Source organism: Betta splendens, chromosome 6, assembly GCF_900634795.4.
Source record: "Betta splendens chromosome 6, fBetSpl5.4, whole genome shotgun sequence".
In the NCBI taxonomy this organism is placed as follows: Eukaryota; Metazoa; Chordata; class Actinopteri; order Anabantiformes; family Osphronemidae; genus Betta; species Betta splendens.
In genome coordinates, this window is record NC_040886.2 from 5,874,277 (window position 1) to 5,895,492 (window position 21,216).

Below are 21,216 nucleotides of genomic sequence, written 5' to 3' on the forward strand. Positions count from 1 at the left end.
CTGGGTGGCATTATACAGTTTTCTAGTCTCAAAATCCCTTTGGATTATGGGCAACATAGTTTGTATATGTAATAAAGTATAACAAACTATGTTGAACAATCATACGTTTGTTAAAGGAGAAGGATTCTATATCAACCTTGGGGTGTGAGACAGAGGTTCAGCTTGTCACCAGTGATGGTATCTGCCGCATATCATGTCCATCGTACTCTTTGGGCTTTGTTATTACGCTTTGTCAGTGTCTATCCGATTGTTTTGCCAAGAGCGGCGTCTTTTGATGAATCCTCCTCAGTCATCCTGGCGAATGCAGCAGCATGACCAGAATACCATGACATTTTACGCCATGACATTAACTGGAAAGTGGCAAGGAAATAATTGATTGTGATTAGTGCTGAGGGATCCCAGTGTCCGGTGTGATATCAGGCCATTATGCTGAAACCTTTTCACAATGCTCGCCAGATCCGCTAATGATCAATGGCTGCCTTCACCTCTGTTCTGTTCTTAGCGCCCGCCGCTCAGCTGACCTACATGCTGTAGGTACGGGGGTACTTCCAGAACCTCGTTTGAATTCGTTGGATGTAGCACAACCCTTCAAGCTTCTGTTGTTAGAGCAGCAGTATGTCACGCCATTGTCTGCAAAAACATGCAATTCACCTTCTAAAGTTTGCATTTGAGTTGCGTAATGATGGTAAATAGTAGTTATTGTGCTTAAACAGTACTTATTGCTTGACCCGCTCCGTAGTAACGTGCACTTTCCTCAGAGAAAGCTATATCATTACTCCGGCAGGAAGTGACTGGCAATGATGAGATGGAACTCCACTGTGTGCTGCTCATCACTCTCGACAGGGACCTTTCCTCTTTGCTGTATGTGTGAAAGGTTCTCTGCTGAGACACAGAGTACAGAACCATAAATTGCCTTTCAAACATCAGCTTCAGTGCCTTGCTGCAGAGGTGCCTCTGAGATTGGATGGCATCTGCTGCCAACTTCCACAGAAACGGCCTTTCCTCAGGCCAGCCTCAGGAAGGCGTGAAGCTGGGGCCGAGCGGTGATGTCCACTCAGTGTGAATGTCATAAACCTTCCAAGTTATGCCAGGAAATGCATCAAGTACATGGCCCCAAACAAGAACCATAAATCTGAGATGATTGTTCGAATAGCATAAAAAATGTAAATATATCTGTGAGACAGTTTACAGCTCAAAAGCTGACCGGTATCTACACATCTTCTAAACAGCTGAGCAGTTTGGAGCATAAGTCACAGACGGGTATCATGAGTGTCCAGAGCTACAGTATAATGTAGGTCTGTCATCTGCCATGACTTCACGTGTGGGGAAAATACAGAGTGATATAATGTAATTTATGGTGAAAATGTACAGTATGTAGCTTTGTCAGGTCTCTCTCTCCATTCATATAATAAACCTATTTACATTTCAATGTGATTTAAAGCAAAATGATGGATTGAAACATTTTGCAGCCCAAACACTGACTTCATATGTCACATACCTGCACACGACCTGAAATGATATTTTGTTCCTGCAAAAAATATTTGAACTCAGTCGAAACACTTTTTTTGCAGATCATTTCTATGTAAATATTCACCTTTTTATTAGAAAGTTGTTTTGCAAAAGGGGGTTTCAAAGTGCTTTTCTCACTGCATAATTCAATTTGATATTCATAGAATCACAGAGAAAATGGATCAATAAAGAGTCGAGAATGTCAGCGTTCAGGAATTACTGGACATAACTGTGGAAGTAATTACTCTTTTTGTTTTTGGTTAGAAATGCGTTTGGATCTCGCAACGCACTCAAAGAACAATTCAATATTGGAGCGCGGCCTAATGCTCCAATCCAATTTGCATTTAAACATTCACCTAAAAATATGCGAGTTGCATCTGATGACTGCTGACGAACTTGTGGCGGTCGAGGTTCTTCTCTGCCTTCTGCAGCTCACCCCAACATCCCCTCCCACCAACTAGACAGAGACGCTTCTACACCAATTAGTAGAAAATGCTGAAGTTGAGAGTGACACGCTTCTTGCAGATGTACAGTAGTGAAGGTAGATAGGCATCAATTATACCTTTTTTAATACAACAGCTCTGCATCTGAGCTTTGTGCCGTGCCGCATTTTTCCCTAATTGGATCAAAAGGCACAATATACGTAGGTCCTCGGCGAGCGTCTCGTCTCACCTTTTCTCCTCAGCCCTAGCAGGTCTTTCCTTGGCAGCTCTGCACAATCCTCCTATACAAAGTGTCTGTGCGCACTCGCTTCGCTTAATGATGCAGCCAATTTAGCAGCACTTGTGCTTGTCTTATTGGGCGCATGCACTTTTGTGCCACGTGGAAAGCGATGTGGATGCTCTCATTGAAAATGAAGTGCTTAACCAGCCTAAACACGTGCTGTACATGCCCGGCGCGTCCTTGCAGTCGCTGCAGACTACGATGTGTCAATCACTTACAGTAAAAGAGGTTTTTCAGCTTTCAGCTACATTGTCAGAGAAAGATGTTTTCTTTTTTTTTCTAGGACACCTTGTTTGTTGTTGTTTTTCCATTTTTAGTGTTAATTTACCCTTTTAAACGTTTGAATTCTTCAGATTAGCTGCGGCTTAAATTGTTACATCTGAATGTAAACATTCATCAAAAACATTTTTTATTGCCAATTTTCTTCATGTTTATGGAACAGTCTGAGGTCAGTAGAAAATGACCTGGATTAAATTAAATTCTAAATAGGTTCCACCATATTAATGTATTACTGGAATGTTCTTAATCAGACTATTACAACTTGCATAGAAGCTTTAACATTATTGGACCAGCACCTTGAATAAAAAAACATCCTCTCTTTGGGTTTTGGAGCTGACTGTGTTATAAATAGTGCAAGTTTGAGCAAAAGTCTTGCTTTTGCTTTTGTCTCTGCTCTAGCCTGATATTGTTTGAATGGGATTAATACGGATTATATCTTTTAGGGGGAAACGTTTATATTTATTTATTCTATCCACCGCCAGTTCCTGTCAGCTTTATCTGCACAGGAAGATACGTGCGCGCGTGGCTTGTTCTGACCTCTCCTTCGTTTCCTGTGCTGCAGGTGGCCTGTGTGGGGGGCCAAGAGGATGGAAGCCACGGGGGCTGTGTGCCCGGCTTCCAGGTCAAACACTACCAGGTGACGTACAGCGGGCCGTTCCAGAAAGACCAGCCACTAGTACGAGGTCAGTACAGTAGAGCACACTTTCTCTTCCATGCCTTGACGTTTACTGTCTCTGCTCCCCGTCTCTGTTAAACTCTGTCCTTCAGCAATATAAATCTGAGTGTGGGTGCACTGACACACACAGTGTGTCTGGCTCCTGCTCCACAGGACGACCTGAATGGCATATCCTGAGCTGAGCAGAGCAAAGCCAGGCTCCCCTTTAGAGTGGTGTCTTTAGAATCGATTCGTTGTTAGAAATATACATGCACAACATAAGCAAAACATTGTTCCAGGTTGTTTGTAGATGAATTATTCTGCTTGATTAGATGATAAATAAAATAAAAGTCTGTTGTAGGTTTCTTTTGTTCTTAATGCATGTGACTGGTGCTTATACTGAGTGTGTGTGTTTTTCTTTCTGATCATGCAATAGCACTTTTGTAATCTAACCATGGAGGAGGACAAGTCGTAATGAAACTCACTCCTCCCTAAGCCAGTCAAGACACAGCATCACCCTCGTGTCACTGCAGTAACCGGGACGATTCCCCACAGACCTCTACCTTGTAAATCCCAGAACCAGGGAAGTTTAATCTCGGCTCCCCACTGCTGCCACAACTTACCGGTCCAGTCTGCTCCTGTGGGACCCCTCAGCTGTGTCTGTCTGCAGACACCCTGTCCCCACTGAGATCCGCATTAATGTCTGCTCCCTAGCATTCTGGGCCTCTGGGAGGGGGGGGGGGGGGGGGGGCTGCAGACATAACTCACATAACTCACAACCCCAGAGACCAACCAGGTGCAGTAAGATACTAGTAGTTGTACAACAGAGCTCAGGAAGGTTTCATTAATTCATTTGTTTAATAATTCATTTCTCTTTGCAGTGAGTTGTCATTTTATTTTTACAATATGATGACATTCAGTGGAAGTATGTAAATTCAAATGGTAATAATTCATAGTTCGTTAATGCAGTCTGTCATTTATTATGGATCATGTTTTCATTCCACTCACATTATTCAACTGCTTCCTTATTTATTTCCTCATCAAACTGTTGTTCTGCATTACGATGCTACATTGGTGGAATATCATTACCTGCTTCAGTGGCACGCACATAATGTGCTGTATTTATAGACAGGAGTGAGACGTTGATTATTCCTATGGTTGGGATGTCGTGCAGAGCCTGCAGAGGTGTATTTACAGTGCACCGCCCCAAGTTGTACAGTACAGGGCAACAGCTTCAAAATACATACTTTCCCATCTCGAAAGCAAAAGGTGACAAATTTGAGCAGTTTCTCCTTCACTCTTTCTTATTTCTTCTTCTCAGTTTTATTTTCTTTGATTTGGTCAGCCAGCGAGGCGTTTTGTCATCTGGAGGTTCAGCGGAGCGTGTAGTAGGAGACAGAAGTCAGTTCTGCTTTAGTGCGCTGCTCTGGGACGACAGGCTGGTTCCATTACCTTGAATATGCTCCTGTCAGCAGAAACTCCTTTCACCATGGGAGGTCCCACTGCTCCCAAGTTATGAGTAGAAGTACAGGTTTGCCACCATCCCAAACTGTACGTAAAAACCCCAATTCAGATAAAGACACAAAAATGCACCTTCATTCTCAGCCAAAGAAGCTTTCATTCATTTAATCTTTAATTTCCATAGCATTTGCTCCACACAATAGCTCCGATCGTTCAAGTATTTATTCATTTAGTGTCTCAGCAGCTACTGTACCAAAGCTGAGCAACATGCTGGAAACATGACCACGATGAAAGAGAAGCACAAACAGAGCGCATGATGTAAGTAATCAACTTGAAAATGTAATTTGTGTCTCCGTTTATACCAGTGACTGCTCTTTCATACAGTACCTGCCTGGATCAATTAGATGCGAGAGAACGCAGGCTTCGCTGGAGCGATCAAAGTGCGACAATCAGATGTGTACATGACGGCGTGGCTGTTACTTTTTTGTGTGCGTGTGACTTCAAAGGAAGGCGGAAGGCAAAAGTGAGTTGTAAGCACAAATATCTCAGCGCCTCCACAAACGCACTGGGTTTCAGCGAGATGTCATTCCACCTCTCCACGTCTGTTTCTGTTGAATCCGAACAAATGGCGTGCTGATGGGGAGCGTGACTCATGCAGCGTGCCAGCGGCTGCAGCCGGGTCCACTGACACATGCAGATTTATGGAAATTCTGCCGGGGCCTCTGCCGCCTGCCTTTAGACCTCCTTGTGTAATTACTAGTGAAAGGGCGGCCTGCTGGCGAGGGATACCTGTTGGCGGCGACCCGGGTTCAAGGACGACCCGTCCGAGTTAATGGTCACATGTGGGAAACAAACGCTCGCACACGCGGCATCCGCCTCTCGTGTGCGCTGCCACACTTCCTCTACCTGCCTCTCGCTTCTTAGCGTTTGTCTTTCAGTCTGGAGTCTCTCTCCTCCAATCATTGCTCCTCGCTCATCACCTTACTTAGTCTCTGTCCCCATGAAAAATTGATGTTTGCGAAAATAGTAGCAGGAGTAAATAAAACATGCTGATGGAACAGGTCTCTGCCTTTTTAACCTCACGGCCTCAGGCGACTCATAAATTCAAAGAGTGTAAATGTAAAGAGCAGCACAGAAGTCTTATGCCTCTATCAATTACAGGTTATATGATTTGGCTGAGCAGTGTCTGCGTCTTCCCTTATTTGAAACTGAACCCAATACACACAAAACAAGAACCATGTATACATTTTTGCTGGATATTTCAGCTCCCATAAGGAAACAAACTGGATTTTGTTGGAGTGAGAGAACCTGAACGTGCCCCCCCGCGCGTTTGAACAGAGAGCGTCATATTTCTGTGTGCACTCCAAATACCAAGCCACGTCTCCACAGGGTCGAGATGCATTAGCTGGGCCGGGGCGGCGAGTGGCATTTTCTGAGGGAAGAATTAGGCTCGCGCTTCTGAAAAGTAACTTTAATAGTTGGCCCTCTCAGCGGGTGCTGTCACCACGCGGAGAAATACAGCCGCGGAGACGTATTGATTGTGCGCCGGTGTTATAGCTCACCTTCGTTTTGCAAGCTGCTTGATTCCCGCCTCCTCGCCTCCCCCTGAGGCGGCGCTAAAGTTGATGCACTTTTCCGTCGGCGGCCTGGCAGCCTGTCAGCCTGTCAGAAATAATTGTGCTTTGTAACGGCTGTAATGGCGTTACCCGTGCAGACGCCGGATCTTTCTCTCTTTTTTTTTTTTTTGTTTTAGGGCCGAGGATGCGGCTCGTGCCCGAGGGCGCGCATCTTTCTGTTTCCCGCGGTGCCACGGGACGACGGCGCCGGCGGCCGCTAACACCGCAGGGGGGAGAACGGGGAACGGCGGCTTATCTCGGCCGCGCAGAGCGAGGCCGCGGCTCTGCAAGGCTTTCCTCAATCCCACCACCAAACATGATTACTCTTAAAAACATGGCGGCCTTTAACATTTGCTGTAGTATCCCTCACATTTCCTAATTAAGCTTTCCTTAAGAAAGCTTAAAAAAACCCAGATTACCTGGAGGAGCTGGTGCTCTCCAGGCCTGGCGGTGCTGGCAGTAATCCCTCCACTCTGTGCGCGGCAGCAGTCTGCGGACGTGGAGGTTGGCACGCGGCCCACGGCATATTAGCTGAATTGAGCTCTGAAGACTTCCATGCTGGCACGATTCTTGTCTCTCGCCTGCGCTCCCTCCGCCTTTATCATTGAGGCAATTTAAAAGTACTTGAATTCTGATATAGCCTAGTGGTTTTAGATAAATTGGACAAATGGAACAGCTCTCTCATCTGTTTTATTTTTCGCTTCTCCCCGACTCGCCTCTGCTTTCTAGGTTCAGATGATAAAGTTTGCTTCCCTCGCTGCTCGCGGCACATAATAATGCGCAGTGTATTTGTTACGCTGCAAACACGGCGCACCAACACACACAATGGGACGCATTTATCTCTCATCAAATACCCCATCACCGCGGCATAGGGAAGATGAGTTCTGTGATTTGCCGCTTTTAAAGGTTGCTTACTTTCTCAGCCACACTTCACTCTAGGCTGTGGTTTGCCTTTTTTTTTTTTTTTTTTTCTCCCATCGTGTCCCCAAGTCGGGCTTTTCACAGCTGACTTAGAGTCAGCGCTTCTCCTGCTCTCAGTTTATTGGCAAAAGCATTTGAGTCTTATTTGTTGTGAGTATAAAGACCCCGGTTGAATGTTTCTGTTAATCAACTGTGACTCGGACACATTATATCGACAAATTTAAAAGTGGACATTGTGGCTACAGATCATTTTGTAAATCCTACTGACTGAGCCACAGCCTTTCACCCCCCTGTCCTCTATTCCTTATTGTTTGGTGCACACACACAGCAGCATGTGAAGGTCACACTGTGTCAAGTAGAGTGCCAGACATGAGCGAGTAAATAAATTGATTGAAAACATCCTTAATATAATGTAATAGTTTGTGTGCCGCCATCAGATGGTCTGCCATTAAATTGATCGGTAAACATGAAGCCAGTGTGTGTGTCAGATGTATAAAGCGTTAGGTCATTTGGTAGATTCACTGAGTCGGAACCGCTGTCCCCGCACACCTTTGTTCTACTTACTAAATTAGGCTTTCCCCCGCGCTGCTCGGCGGCGCCCCCACAACCCACTAAATTCCGTCATCCAGCGAGGGTGGACGTCACAGATTAATGCGCCCGCTCCCTCGCTCGCCCGCCTGCCTCCGCGTGGCAGGGAGCATATCTGGATCATGCCACTCTCACGCCTGTAATGGTGTAATATTAATCACCTTCTGTAGTTGGAGTCATCAGGACCTGCAGCTTCTTTTCTGGTGTATTTTTAATTTGGCCATAAATCAAGGTGCACTTTTGACAAATGACTGTAATTACTGGAAAGGCCATTACCTATGGAAGTGTGTTTGTGAGTAGTATGAGCGCATGTGGGTGGCTCTACTAAGAGGGAATTTGAAAATGGGAGGATTACATGTATATAATACATATTGTACTGTATACTGTTGTGTGTACTGGTGCTCTTGGCTGCTTGTTAGTGACGTGGACTACAGTAAAGAACAATGATAGTGGATCCCTAGTGGACATATGTGGCCCACAGCTACGTTCATCCTTGTATGGGGGAACATGCGCCCGCGGGATGGATGCTGGTGGAGGGCAGTGACTGGGGCCGGCGCCGAAGGAGGCGGAGAGCAGAGCGAATGGGAGAAACCGAGGAGGGAGGTGGAGGGTGGGATGTAACGCCATTCCAGCCCTAACTACTGGAAGTTATGATCATTTTAACCAGAGATGAGCTGCTGTTGTATCATCCATCCATCATCCAGTCGCACTTTCCGATTATTTTGGAATTTAGTGTAATAAAATATTTGTTTGACAATTCAAAATGTGCAAAAAAGAAATATTTTTCTCAAGAATTCTTTGAAATCCACCAGCTGCAGTTTCTCTCTCTCTCTCTCTCGCACACACACCTCCTTTCAGTGCTGTCCTTTTCTGATGACCAATCTTGCCGACGCAGCAACTTTTGAGATGATGTTATTGCTCAACTAAGCAACTTTTTCCCCTTTAAAAAAACTGAGTAATGTCAAATCTAGTAGCTTTTTGGCCAATTGCTAATATTTCCCAGGGAATTTAATCTCCTGGCTGTAGCTCCTGCATAGATTGTAGTCGGCGTGTGAAGAAGGTCAGCAGCATTTTCAGTTGACCGATCAGAAGTTTGGATGCGATGGAAATGTACACGAACGGACAATGACTGATCCCAAGTAAAATGGAATCCCGAAATTGCACAGTGGGTCTATTTCAGTGCTTTTGCTCGACTGCTGTCACTCACTCACCCACTCGCTCGCTCATCTTCTGATCCCTCATTGGGATCTCAACCACGCTGGAGCCTGTCCCAGCTGCCGTTTGGCCAGAACACAGCCTGGACGGGTCGGCAGTCCACCACAGGGCCACACACATGCCTCACGCTTGCCCTCACACCTACAGGAGACTTAGAGCCTCTAATTATCCTCCCTGCATGTCATTTGCACAGGGGAGCCCTGTAGAGATGCCATGCAGACATGGGGAGAACATGCAAACTCCACACAGGAAGGCACCTGGAATCAGAGCTCGTTGCTATGAGGCAGCTGTGCTAACCACTGCACCACCGTGCTGATGCAGATGAGAGACAGTCGAGAACAAAGGCTAATTACTATCACTGTCCTCCACTCCTACTGCAAGTTAACAGTATGAGCCGAGTTGTGTTTATATGTGGAGTTATTACAGCAACGCCTTCAACGACTGCTAACACTGTGTCTGTTGCTGCTGCAAACGATGTGTGATCATAACTGAGTTCCACCTTTTTATTTTTAGAAACATAAATTTAGCATTTTTGGTTTTGATCCTGTCCAAACCTGTTAATTTAGCCATTTTAAAACCGGTTTGTCAAAAACATTTTAATATGTATAGTGGGTTTCAGCATTAATTAGGTTTTATTTGTGCTATTAATATCAATATTTATTCCAAAAATGTCCCAGCCTTTGTGGAGAGTGAGCTCAAAACACTTGGCGCCTTGTGTAGAACAACAGGGGAGCAAATCAGTTGCATTTTCGGTATATTGTGTCTCCTTTGCTAGCAATTACTGTAAGTTACCAGCATACAGTACATGCACTTATTGTACCTCTCCTTAATGATGCGTGACGTTTCGATGGCTTTCTCACCTTCCTGCCAGCACATGCTGCTTGTCCACCGGCACCCAGACTGGCTTCAGAGGCCCTGAGAGGCTGCCTGTCGAGGCTGCAATCAGCACTGCAGGCCATCAGGACGCACGCGGACAGTAGCGCCAAGTGTCCATCTGCAATCACTGGGCCTGTGCCAGGCGTTTGATGAACTATCTGTCTCTATCTGCTCTGTCTGTCCGGCCTCCCTCTCTCCCGCTGCCTCGCGCCCCTGTAGACGATGACGGGTTCTTCCTGCCTCTGCTTAGGCTACTTAACAGACAAGCGCTTGCATTTCTACAAGCTGCCGTACAGTACAGCACATATGGCAGTTCCAGCTGCCTGGAGTTGCTGTGAGTGACGAAACTTCTAGTAACCGCCAATAGTCTTTCACGCAATACAGGATACTCCCAATGAGTAACATTGACTAAAATTGTCTGTTTTTACTGTATGAAGTGTGGAGATTAGTGTTGCATTCTTCTGAACAGACAAGCTCAACTTAATTTCAGTCGAACACCATTTTCTGGATTAATTCGTTTGTATTTTGGGATATCTGTACTAGAAACTGCAGGTACTGCTTTTATTTCCACAGTGCATCTATAATCATGTTTCTCTAAAGAGTAGGTTGTTGTAAACTTGTTCAAGCCTAGACTACAGATCACTAAAGACACTACAGTACATCTCTTACTGTATCTGTAGCACATGAAGTTCTGTGTTTATTAACAAATAAATGCTAATAAATGCTAATAAAAGCAATATTATATAACCATATTTCAGTGACACATATTAAAACAATAAATGGGGACGTCCTCATTCCCGTTTGTGATTGGCTTTTCAGGGAACGCTGTGAATGTGGCTTTATTCCTTGGACTAATTAGTTGTTATTCTATCACCCTGCACTGAATGTGCTCAGGCTCTGTTTACATTGTTGGGAGTCAGAGCGTGCGTCTCTGTTAAGCTGAGATGCTCCTGTGCTGCTGTTACTCGGGTGTGTTTATATTCAGAGCATGGGCTCGTCTGGAGCAGATGCAGGGGACAGGAATCAAAACTTACAACGTATCTCTGGTTCTTTCATTTTTGCAAACAAACCATCCGCGCCTCATTATTTCATAGCCCCTCTCTCCTCGTGTTCCTGGTTTACTTTACCTCCACACACTCAGCGGCTCTGATTGCGAGCGGGAATTTTCCGTCCCGGTGACGAGACATAGGCAGAACGTTTTGTGCTATTTTAGAACAGCCGTCCTTTCATGATAACGCCACAAACATCTGTACCCAGCCGATGCACAGTTCATCATAATACCTGTGTCAGTTACAATTGAAGCCACTGTCTAGTTTATTTAGTATTTTCGTGCCACGTCTCTGGATGGAACCTAAAATAAAGTGCTCTTAATAATATGGCTTAAAACGTTTGACACTGTCTTTGCTCCTCCTTTGTGTGATGATAAATGCAGACACCTCTCTAATTTACAATTCAACCAGCAGTTAGAATTGAAGTGAAAGGATGTTTAAAGACTGAAATGAGAAACAAGACAACATGGAGAATGTGATGTTTTTAATGCTATTAAAAACATTACGTCACCAATATAATTCGTCCTTTTGGGAATTTTTGTTTGCCTTTCGACTTTATACGCTCTTTCAAGTTTCTGCAACAATTTCCGCGTTTCATTTACCAGTGAGAAATAATCACCTTCCACCCAACAGATAACCTATCAAAAGTTTGACTAGTCCCACTAGAAAAAAAACTTTTCCAATTTCTCTCTCTCATACCCTATTTTTATCTTCCCTCTGAGTGTAACACAAAATAAATCGTTTTCCAGTAAAGAGTCCTGTCAGCTGTGGGCACAGTTTTGAAAATATCCAAATAACGTTCAAATTTTAATGAAACAAAGTCTATGTCAGAAACCCTTCAGAACAAAGATTCATTGGTCCCTGATGAATTCATTTTATCACTGTATTTTTACATTCTTAATATTTGTTAAATCAACTAAAACAAATCAACAGAAGTGTCACAACATCTGTAAAAGGGCTAAAAGAAACGTACTGTAGCAGATTGTGTAAAGTGGTTGTTTTTTGACAGCACACACAAGGATAAGACCCCCAGCGGACCTTTTAGCAGATGTTTCAAGTGAACTGTGCACTCACTGACGAGGTTATCAAAGCAACTGCAGAATTAGTTTCTAGCCAAAGTTTGTTCTCCACCTGCTTTGCTGCCTTCTTGTCTCTGGCTCTTGGCTTAGAGTCCACCGGCTCCTCATGAGTGGAATTAGAGAGTGCTGAGGAACCTGTTACTGGACTTTCTGCAATACCGTCCGATCTCTCTGGACGCTGACACCGCTGTTTGCTTGTGTTCTGCCAGAGCTTGTTACAGGTACGACGATACCATACAGGTGTGCAGGGTTTCAGTATGTTAAAGGGGCATGAAGCCTTAGGAACACTTTGCGTCATTTAATCTGAGCCGGTGCAAATATTGTAGCTACACAGAAACACCTGCAGACCTGTGCTCATACGAGTCCCAATATCCACCATGAATCTACTTACACTGTGGTGGTTGAAGGTTTACTCACACCAGTGGGGGGAGAAAAGGATCCTAAAAAAATAATTAAAGTCTCTGCTGAAAGTTACAGCCAATAAAATAAAAGGGAAGTGATTTATTGTCAACAAAATATCACTTACACTCGTTACAGTTTTATGAATCAACAAGGAAAGTGTTTATTACCATTCATAAATCACTCTCTATATATTATAATTTACCCAGTAGGTGCACATGTACAGATACAGATGACTTGCAGTTGAGTTTACCCAGAGCCCAGCGTGTGTCCTGATAATGTGCTGGAAACTGCACACGATCACATTCACAGCTGCTGCATAATGTCAGTGGGAGTCGCACATGCAACGTGCCACAACAACGGCAGGGTGGCTCCCTGGGCGCTCACAAAGGGGTTACAGTTGTGGCATATTTATCTTGGTGTCACACTTGATAGTGCATCATTGATTTAGCATTACACCAATTACTCCTGTATATGAGCCTAAATAAGGAATCTTCTGTCATATCCCGGCAAAAAGAATCTGTGAAGGGTTCATCTACTGCACACTGGGAGCAAGAGCCCAAGGCACTGGACCCTTAATCACAGACCTAATCAGCCTGCTTGTTCAGCAAATATAATCTTTTTAAAATTCAAAGTGTTTTTCTGTCCTGACCGTGGAACAGCGGATCCACTCTCTATTCTTCCAAGGCTACTGGAGGGGTCGTGGGAGTTCAGGCATTCAGCCCCTGCCTCTCGTGGTCCTGCAACAAGCCTATTATGTTGGCCCTAGGGGGATCGTGTGTGGAGTGCTGCTTTTTTGCTGATGGTGTGTTTCTGCTGGCTTCACCAGACCTTCAGCGTGTCTGTGTGCGGTTTGCAGACAAATCAGGAGCAGCGTTGAAAGCTAGCGATTCCAGCCCCCGCCTATTGTCTTGAGCTTTGGGTAATGACCAGAAGAATACAACTGCAACAACAGGCGACTCCACAGGACGGAAAGGCTCGGCTTTAACGCTAGGCCACAGGGTTCTGACCTCCAGAGCCAGCCTCTCTGCTCATTTACGCCAGAGCATGCCGGTCAGGGTGGTTCGGTCACTTTGTGAGGATACCGCTGAGACCCCGTCCACTGGATGTCTTCTAGGCACATCCAACTGAACAGGGACCGCATCGATGGTCACCTCAAGCTGCAGACTTGAGGAAAGTGTGTATAAAAGGTTCAAAGTGTGAGCCTGGAGCACTTTCTAGCAGGAAAGCCTGAGGGCCTAGTGGACACTTTGAAAGGCCCACAGACAGGCAATATTAATGCTCCTGGCTGGGCTCGGATCAACCTGAGATTCACAGGATTCACATACAGTCTACACAAAGTGCAAGTGTAGCCATGGCCAAGTTCAGTATCACATTAAGGCAGGGGGGTCCGTCTGGGGTCAGCGTGTGGATGCACCAGAATCACAATCCCATGTTTATGCCTCCTGTGTGCTTAGAAGGCATGAACACGGCACCGGAGCAGAAGTCACGGACGCCGTCTCCATGGCTCAGAGCTTCCCCCTGCAGCGCCAGATGGTCGGCCATTTGTAATGTTTCAGAAGCTCGTGTGCATCTGATGTCTGGAATTTATTTTGGACTTGCAATGATTGTGAAGATGACTTTCGAAAAATGTGATTAAACACAAAGCAATTTCCCATCATTCTGTCACCCAGTTGGACGTTGTTCTGCCTCCGGAGCCAAATTGGAGTTGTTTTTATGTTCTGCACCAGATTCATGTGCCTCGCTGGTCATTCTGTTGATTTTTTGCTACATGAAACGCCTAAGAGGCTGTTCTGGCCGAGGCGACCGACGGTCAGCTGGAGGTCATGCGGTTCATTGCACCCGGCGCTTGATGTTGCAGGTTATTGCCTGCGACAGCCACTCCTCTAATGCAGCGACACACCAATTAAACACCTGTTGAACCGAACGTTATCTGTTCACATCAGGCTCCACGTTCCCGCGAGTTTTCAAGGTACCGCGTGCCTCTGAAACTGATTGACCGATTGATATGTTTGACTCTAGCAATAATGCGCGATCCCTTCTGGCAGGCTTTCCCGCTATCATCCGCTGGCATCCGTCCCTCAGCCCCCTCTGATGGAAAAAGCTTTTGCCCTGCTGCTAACAAACAAACACAGGCTGACTGAAGTTTGTTGTGGAGCTAGAATAAACCTTGGTGGGCTGCCGCGGTCGAGCCTGTGAAGTTGGGCTTCGGGGTGTCCCAATCACACAGATCCGCTGATACGTTTTCATTTCCTGTTTTCTCAAAAAAAAAAAAAAAAAAAACTGGGTGAGGAGTGCAACGATGGGTTTTGATATGACAATTTAAATAAATTCATATTTAAGCAGGTGCATCCTTAAACTGTCAACTTCAAAGACGGAGCCCGCAGGCCTAAACATTCCCGGCTTATGTGTGTTTACTGTTTCTGTCAGCGAATACGTATGCTGTGAAAAACACTGAACTGTGTTTTTTATTTCACCCGTGGGCTGACGGTGAACGCTTCGTTCATCTAAGTCAAACACCTGCAACAATCGGGTGATGGGGGAGACGTGAGACACGCGGCTTCCAGACGTCCAGCAATGGAGCTCCTCGACGGGGCTCTAGCATTAGTAATGTGATTGATCCGATTAACATAGTGCGAGTCTGGTTTCCTGAGCTGTGTCTTCCGTCTGTGAGGACGAGGTGAGCGGTGGAGAGGAGCCTGTGACTTTGCATCCTGATGAACGCGGGTGATTATAAAGAAAAGCGCTTCGGCCCATCGGGGGGAAATACACATTGCAATTACGGCGGAGAAAAGATGCTCATGGAACCTTGTTAAAATGTAATAAGCCCAAGGTCTTTCCTTGTTTGCTTTGTGTCATCAAGAATGAATGTTGTGACCGTTGGCAAACATCCAAATGAAGTAGAAAGTGGTAAAAATCCTTTGACAGATAAGGGAACATTTTTTTTAGTCTTCTCTGAAATGTGATGATGAAAACAGGAGATACGCTGCAACGCTTGATTGCAGATGTATATTAATAAGATGCGGTCCACGTTCATTTACTGTAGCCTGGATTGCTATGGACATTTGTATGGAATAACTTTGACTAAAGCCAGTGGTGGCTTCTCCTCTCACCTCCAAGGAGGAGATTTGCGTTTCAGTGGGATTTACTTTAAATTTCGAGTTTAATTCCTATAACTGTGTTGATCTCTGTGTCAAGCTCTACATACTTATTCTGTGAAATAGCTAGGTGACATTTTAGCATAAACCTTTTGTAAGATGTATGTCCCGCTCAGGTTTATTATTGTACTTGCTGATCCCCTGACATTTCATCCAGCGCCATTATCACGTCAAATATTGACTTTTGTCCCGAACCTGCAAATTCAGAGGCAGTTGCGGTACTTGTGTCTGAATTCAATAAAGATGTTTGAAGCTCAGGATGGTGATTTAGAGCTGTTCAGAGTGCCTGTCCTCTCAGAGCTGCTAAGCTGGCCGCACGCCCTCCATGTTGTTAACTGGCAGATACAGTGATGACGAGATAATGATGCCGAGACAGGACACGAGCACGACTACGCTAGGCCCGGATTCAAATACGGGTCTGTGTGACTTGGTGCGGCGGACGGGCTGTAACTCAGGGCCATAACGAGGAGAGAGCTCATCCTCTCGGCCTCTCTCTTCCACTGATTTACTGTGGTGCAAAGGACACAGACGGGAACCTGTGCGCACCCACAGCAGAGCCCGTCCAGATGTTGATGGGTGACAGGATTGAGTGAAGCCTCCGCATTTAGCATCAAACAAAACCTGGCGATGGCGAGCGGTGGTGTTAGTTAAAGGCGGCTGCGGTTCCAGATAGCTTTGAGCGCGCAGCTCGTGGAGCGACGTGAGCCGAGCCGCTCACGTCGCCGTTAGTGACTGATCTGGTTTGTAAGACGCCGCTTATCATAATCAGCTTCTGCACACTTTTAGGCTGGTGGTTCAACACAATCTCTGAACCCTAAGTAAATAATTTTAGGAACGTCAGATGTGCACAGTGTTACTCCTCCACGCTTCTGACAGGCCTCATTGTCACAGCCCAGAATGGAAAACGTAATGTTGTTTTTTGAGGGCATGAGTTGACAGTGAAGTTTTGTGACCTGTTGTTTGAAAGAACACTCAGGGGGATCATCATGTCTCAAATTAGCTGTTCTTTTTTTTTTCTTCAAATAATTGTACACAGAGAACACAACAATACATGTCAAACATTAATAATTGTTTGTAGCCTTAAAAACAAACAACTTCTTACACACATTATATTTATACTTTTAAGAGTTTGAAATGCAGACACCTCTTTTTGAACAAGGTTTTTAGAAAGATTGCTTTTGTGGAACATAGTCATTAACCACCTATAAATAACATTTGACTTCTCATATTATTTGTCCTATTAATTGTCAATCATTAGATCTTTCATTAGAGCTTGAACAATGTGCTGTATGTGCACAGCAGACTTACTGTAGAATGATGCAAATGAATATTTTATATAAAGGAGATTTGAAGTAACTTTAAGTAAATTAGTTTTTCTGCTTGGGTTTTGGTTTGGTTTCATTGTATGCATAATTGCATTGGTGTCTTTTTTTTCAAGTCACTGTTAAGTTTTAAAGGAAAACATGACCATTTCCTGACCTTAACTTTGATGTGAGTCTGCAGAGGTTCATCGGTGGCACGGAAGCATGTTTTTTTTTCCGTCATGGGTCACAGAGGTCCACCGTCTGTCGCACCTGCTCCTTCCAGATCTCACCTAAGTTTGGTTGAGTTTCGAGCAGACTCCAGAACAGTCTCACACAGAGAGTCTTATAATTTGGATGGACCTTTTCTGTTTTAACCAGGCAGATAAATTCTGCCTGGGCAGTTTGGAGGCCTGCTGGTTTTGCCATTTCTGCTGGAGTTCAGCACAGAAGAGCAGGGAGCGAAGAGGGAATGGATTTGGACTGTAATGTTAGCTTACAGTAGGCTGCGTGTGTAGCCTTATCATCATTGCTCATCTTGTTATCATAATCATGACATTTGGTTCACAGATGCGTTGGCACCAGGGTGAAAATGACTCTGCTCCTTCCAATTGTTCTGCATTTTATGCAGATTGTGCTTTGCCAAGTGTGACACACACATTGCTTATGAACACAGTTCATGTCGCAGCTATGTAAACCGATCACGCGTACAGCTGACAGCAGCTTGAATGCAGCTTATTGGTACTTTGATGAAATGAATGAGAACGCACATGCATTCCACATGTAGAATAAACACACACAACATGGCAAATAGACATTTAGCCTCTGATGAAAACATGACATTATGAAAAGTGGAGGTGTTAGTGTACTAAAGCTGGAGTGGACAGAAACATTAAAGTAGATAGTTATTTACTGTAGCTGACCTTTAAATGTTTGTATGCACAGTCCAACAAAGTACAGTGTACACACGTGCACACACACACACACACACACACACACACACACACACACACACACACACACACACACACAGTAAAAATAGCGTGCAGGGACCTGGTGAGCTGAAATGGACCGTGATCACCTGACAAAGTCAAGATACAAGATTCCACCATCAGCACCACCTTAGCAGACAAAAAGCTTTAAACCATTATGTTCCCAGATAACAAGCTGGAGCCTTGTTACTTCTGAATCCCAATAATGGGTTTTACAGGGTGTAAATACATTTTCAAAAGCAGCTCCCTCTCTAATGCCAGATGATTATTTCAAAATGCTGTTCTCCTGAGCCCCCTTTTTTATGAGACTACACGCACGCGCGCACGCACGCACGCACGCACGCACGCACACTCTCATCTGGTTACACACAGCAGCTATCAGCTCAAACACAGCACCGTTGCGATTGCTCCTCTGATTCCCATCTCTCCCATCATGGAGACTTGACATTTACTTACGAGACAGAAAAATTGTCTTGAAAACACCTCAAAGGAGAAACCTCAGTACCTGACGGAGGTGGGGGAGGAATTTCTCTAGTGCACGAGGAGAATTAAGCCAATGTAAATGTGCTTAGGTTGTGTCAACATGTATTTTAACAGTACGAGGCAGAAAATATAAGATAGGAGTTGTGTTGTCATTACTCCGATGACCTTGTTCCAGCATTTTGCACAATTTGATCTTTTCAGGATCCACTAACACAACTAAAATAATAAGTAAGGGATTTCATTAGAAGCTTCCAAGGCATCACAGGTTGATAGTCGCTTGCAGTTTTGTAAAATCCAACCTGTTTTTCTGCAAATTAAATCAGTCGTTAGAATGAAATTCTCAGGTCTCCCGTCCTCCTGGAACGTGTTTCTTCTTGAAGCCGTGTTTTTTCCACGGAGCCACGTGTACTGTAGCAGACAATCACGCTTAAAGTGTGACGCTGGCGCTTAATGGCGGACCCTCTGGAGCGTTCGCCACTCCCGGACTCCGCGGGAGGTCCCGGCCTGAAAAGGACTTGAATGTCAAACTTGAGGGCGAAGTTGACCCCCCCCCCCCCCCAACCCGGTTCCTCCTCTCGAGTCATCAGTGAGGGACTCCGGCGGCCCTAATCCTTGTTGTGCACAGTTATTTCAACCCTGAGCCGGCGCACGCAAGAGAAAACGCAAAGAAAAGTGCGCTTGGCGGCGCCGAGTGGGGCAAGTTGCGCGCCGTCATTGTTCCCTGACTTCAAAGCCGCCGGCTCACCATGCTCTCCTCTGAAATCCCCCAAAACCTGACAACATTAGAATACCATCAAACACTCTGTGGCTGCCTTTGAAATGCCACTGACACTGTTTGGCGCTGCAATTTGCAGGCTCTAAAGAGCGCGCCCATGTTATTGAAATAAATCTGAGGCTTGTAATGGGAATGGAAATGAACACATCTTTCATGCTTTGGCTTAGAAGTGAGAGTTGAATATTGAGATGGAGCCTTGTTTCCCTGGAGAGCAGCTTGTTGACTTTGTAGCTCTCCCTCCGTGTCCATTGTAGGCTCGCCTTCCGTGTCCTTTCCCTTTTCATTTTCCCGTTCCCTTTCTACTTCAGCCCTCTTTTTATCTCTCCGGTACTCCCTCCTTCTTCTCGTCCAGATGGCGGAAAACGATCCTGTCCAGAGGGAAGATTTTAAAATGTCTGCAGCGTGAGTGATAGAAGGAGCTAAACTAAACAGTCACAAAGGTTAAGTGTATTAAATTGGCGCTTTGATAGACCTCACTCTATTGATTTTTATACTTACTGTACTACTAACTGTGGGTTTTCCTGCTTCGCTTTTGTGCTGCCGTCATGAGAGATATGCACAGATTGATGGGGTTAAGTGGATCAGGGTTCTTGAATCCCAGCTACGTACACGGTTTCCTCATTTAGCACTCAGCAGTGCTGTTAAGGGATGAGTTCAAAGGAGAAGATTTTTTCCTTTCAGACAGACGATTATTTCATTCTGACACATGACTCTACACACCTTTAAATACATTTCAACAATTAAAAGACAATAGATTTATAATAGTTTGTCTCAAAGATTTGGAAAATCTGCTCACATACATTATGACAGCAGGTCATAGTTATGAAAAATAAGAAAACTGTAGAGAGCCCACAAATGTTCATGTTCGTCCCCGCTTTTAATGTGAAGGAGCAGTAAAGTAGGTTGCATTGCAGTGGCAGTAACGCAGCTCAGCTCAGATAAAACACTAATGTGATAATAGTGATTTTAAAATGGTAAATGTGCTTTGGTACTTCCACCACGGGTAGTTAGAGAATGATTTCAGTGAAATCTTAGAAAGAAAACAGGAAATATTGCTCCTCGGAATAAATCCAAAAACTGTCTTCGTACACTGGCTGTGTATTTATTGATCCACCATTTGAGCCTAATGAGTCGCATTCAGCTCTGTCCCTGCTGTATAAACTGCATTTGGACACCAATGATTAAAATGTAGTTTTTTTTGATAATGCCATGAGCATCAGTGTTGTAGTGCTTCCTGCTACTAATGGAGAAGCTCACAGCCTTTAAGCTTAGAGAGCCGTGCTTTATCTTTGAGAGAGGGGCCGCTGATCCACAAGCAGCTCTGAGAACCCTGATAAAAGAGAAGCCCTCTCGGTCCCCAACGTGAACAAGAGGAGGGGACGGGTTGTCTCCTGCTGGTCGGGAGCCATGTGGCGATGCAGGCATCGCATCCATCTATGATGGATCATGTAGGACATTGCCTTGACAGCCTGCAGTTCTGTCCCAGTGGAGAGCAGAAGCATGATTGTGCTCATGTAGGCTTTGTTTTGTCCATACATAGTCATGACCATAGGCTTGGTCCTGGTTTTCTCTTTATTCATACTCTAGTAAAAATGATAAAGATTGATATCTGAGCAAGGCGCGCCGTGACTAATGTACCCGTCCGAGCTTGTGGAGCATGTGGAGCATGTGGGGACCGTTCCTCTGCAACAGCGGGCCGTGTCACGTGGCTGCGGTAAAGAGGCGGTGAGGGATGGGAGCGGGGAGGACCATCGGGGGGGTGGGTGGTGGTGGTGGGGGGCACACGGGGATCATGTCGTGACACCGGGGGGAGTGTGTGAGGGAGATAAAGGGAGGATGAACATGATCAGGAGGGATAAAGGGTTAGGGTTAGGTTAGGCGGTTGGCGGAGTCCTTGGTGATATCTCCCTCAGTCAGACAAGACACTCGCACCCGTGCACGCGTGGCGCACGCGCGCGACTCTGAGGTGACACTTTTCTTCTTCTGTGCTTTAAATCCGTTGGAGCAACAATGCTGCAAAAGCAAGTCAGAAGGATTAAAACGGCGGCGGCGCACACTGTTGCTACGCTGTGGGCCGTAAATATTGCAGAAGGCTTGTCGGGGTTCCTCCTGTAGCCTGACAGAGCTCCTTCCAAGC

General features: G+C 45.2%; 1 protein-coding gene across 1 annotated transcript in view; it reads left to right on the forward strand.

Annotated features, from left to right (window-relative positions):
- Nucleotides 1–21,216, forward strand: part of cdh13 (cadherin 13, H-cadherin (heart)) — a 219,033-nt gene that overhangs the window by 64,729 nt on the left and 133,088 nt on the right. Inside the window, exon 2 of the mRNA XM_029154538.3 lies at nucleotides 3,074–3,194. Coding sequence (XP_029010371.1) covers nucleotides 3,074–3,194 — 121 coding nt within the window. The remainder of the gene's footprint in view (nucleotides 1–3,073; nucleotides 3,195–21,216) is intronic.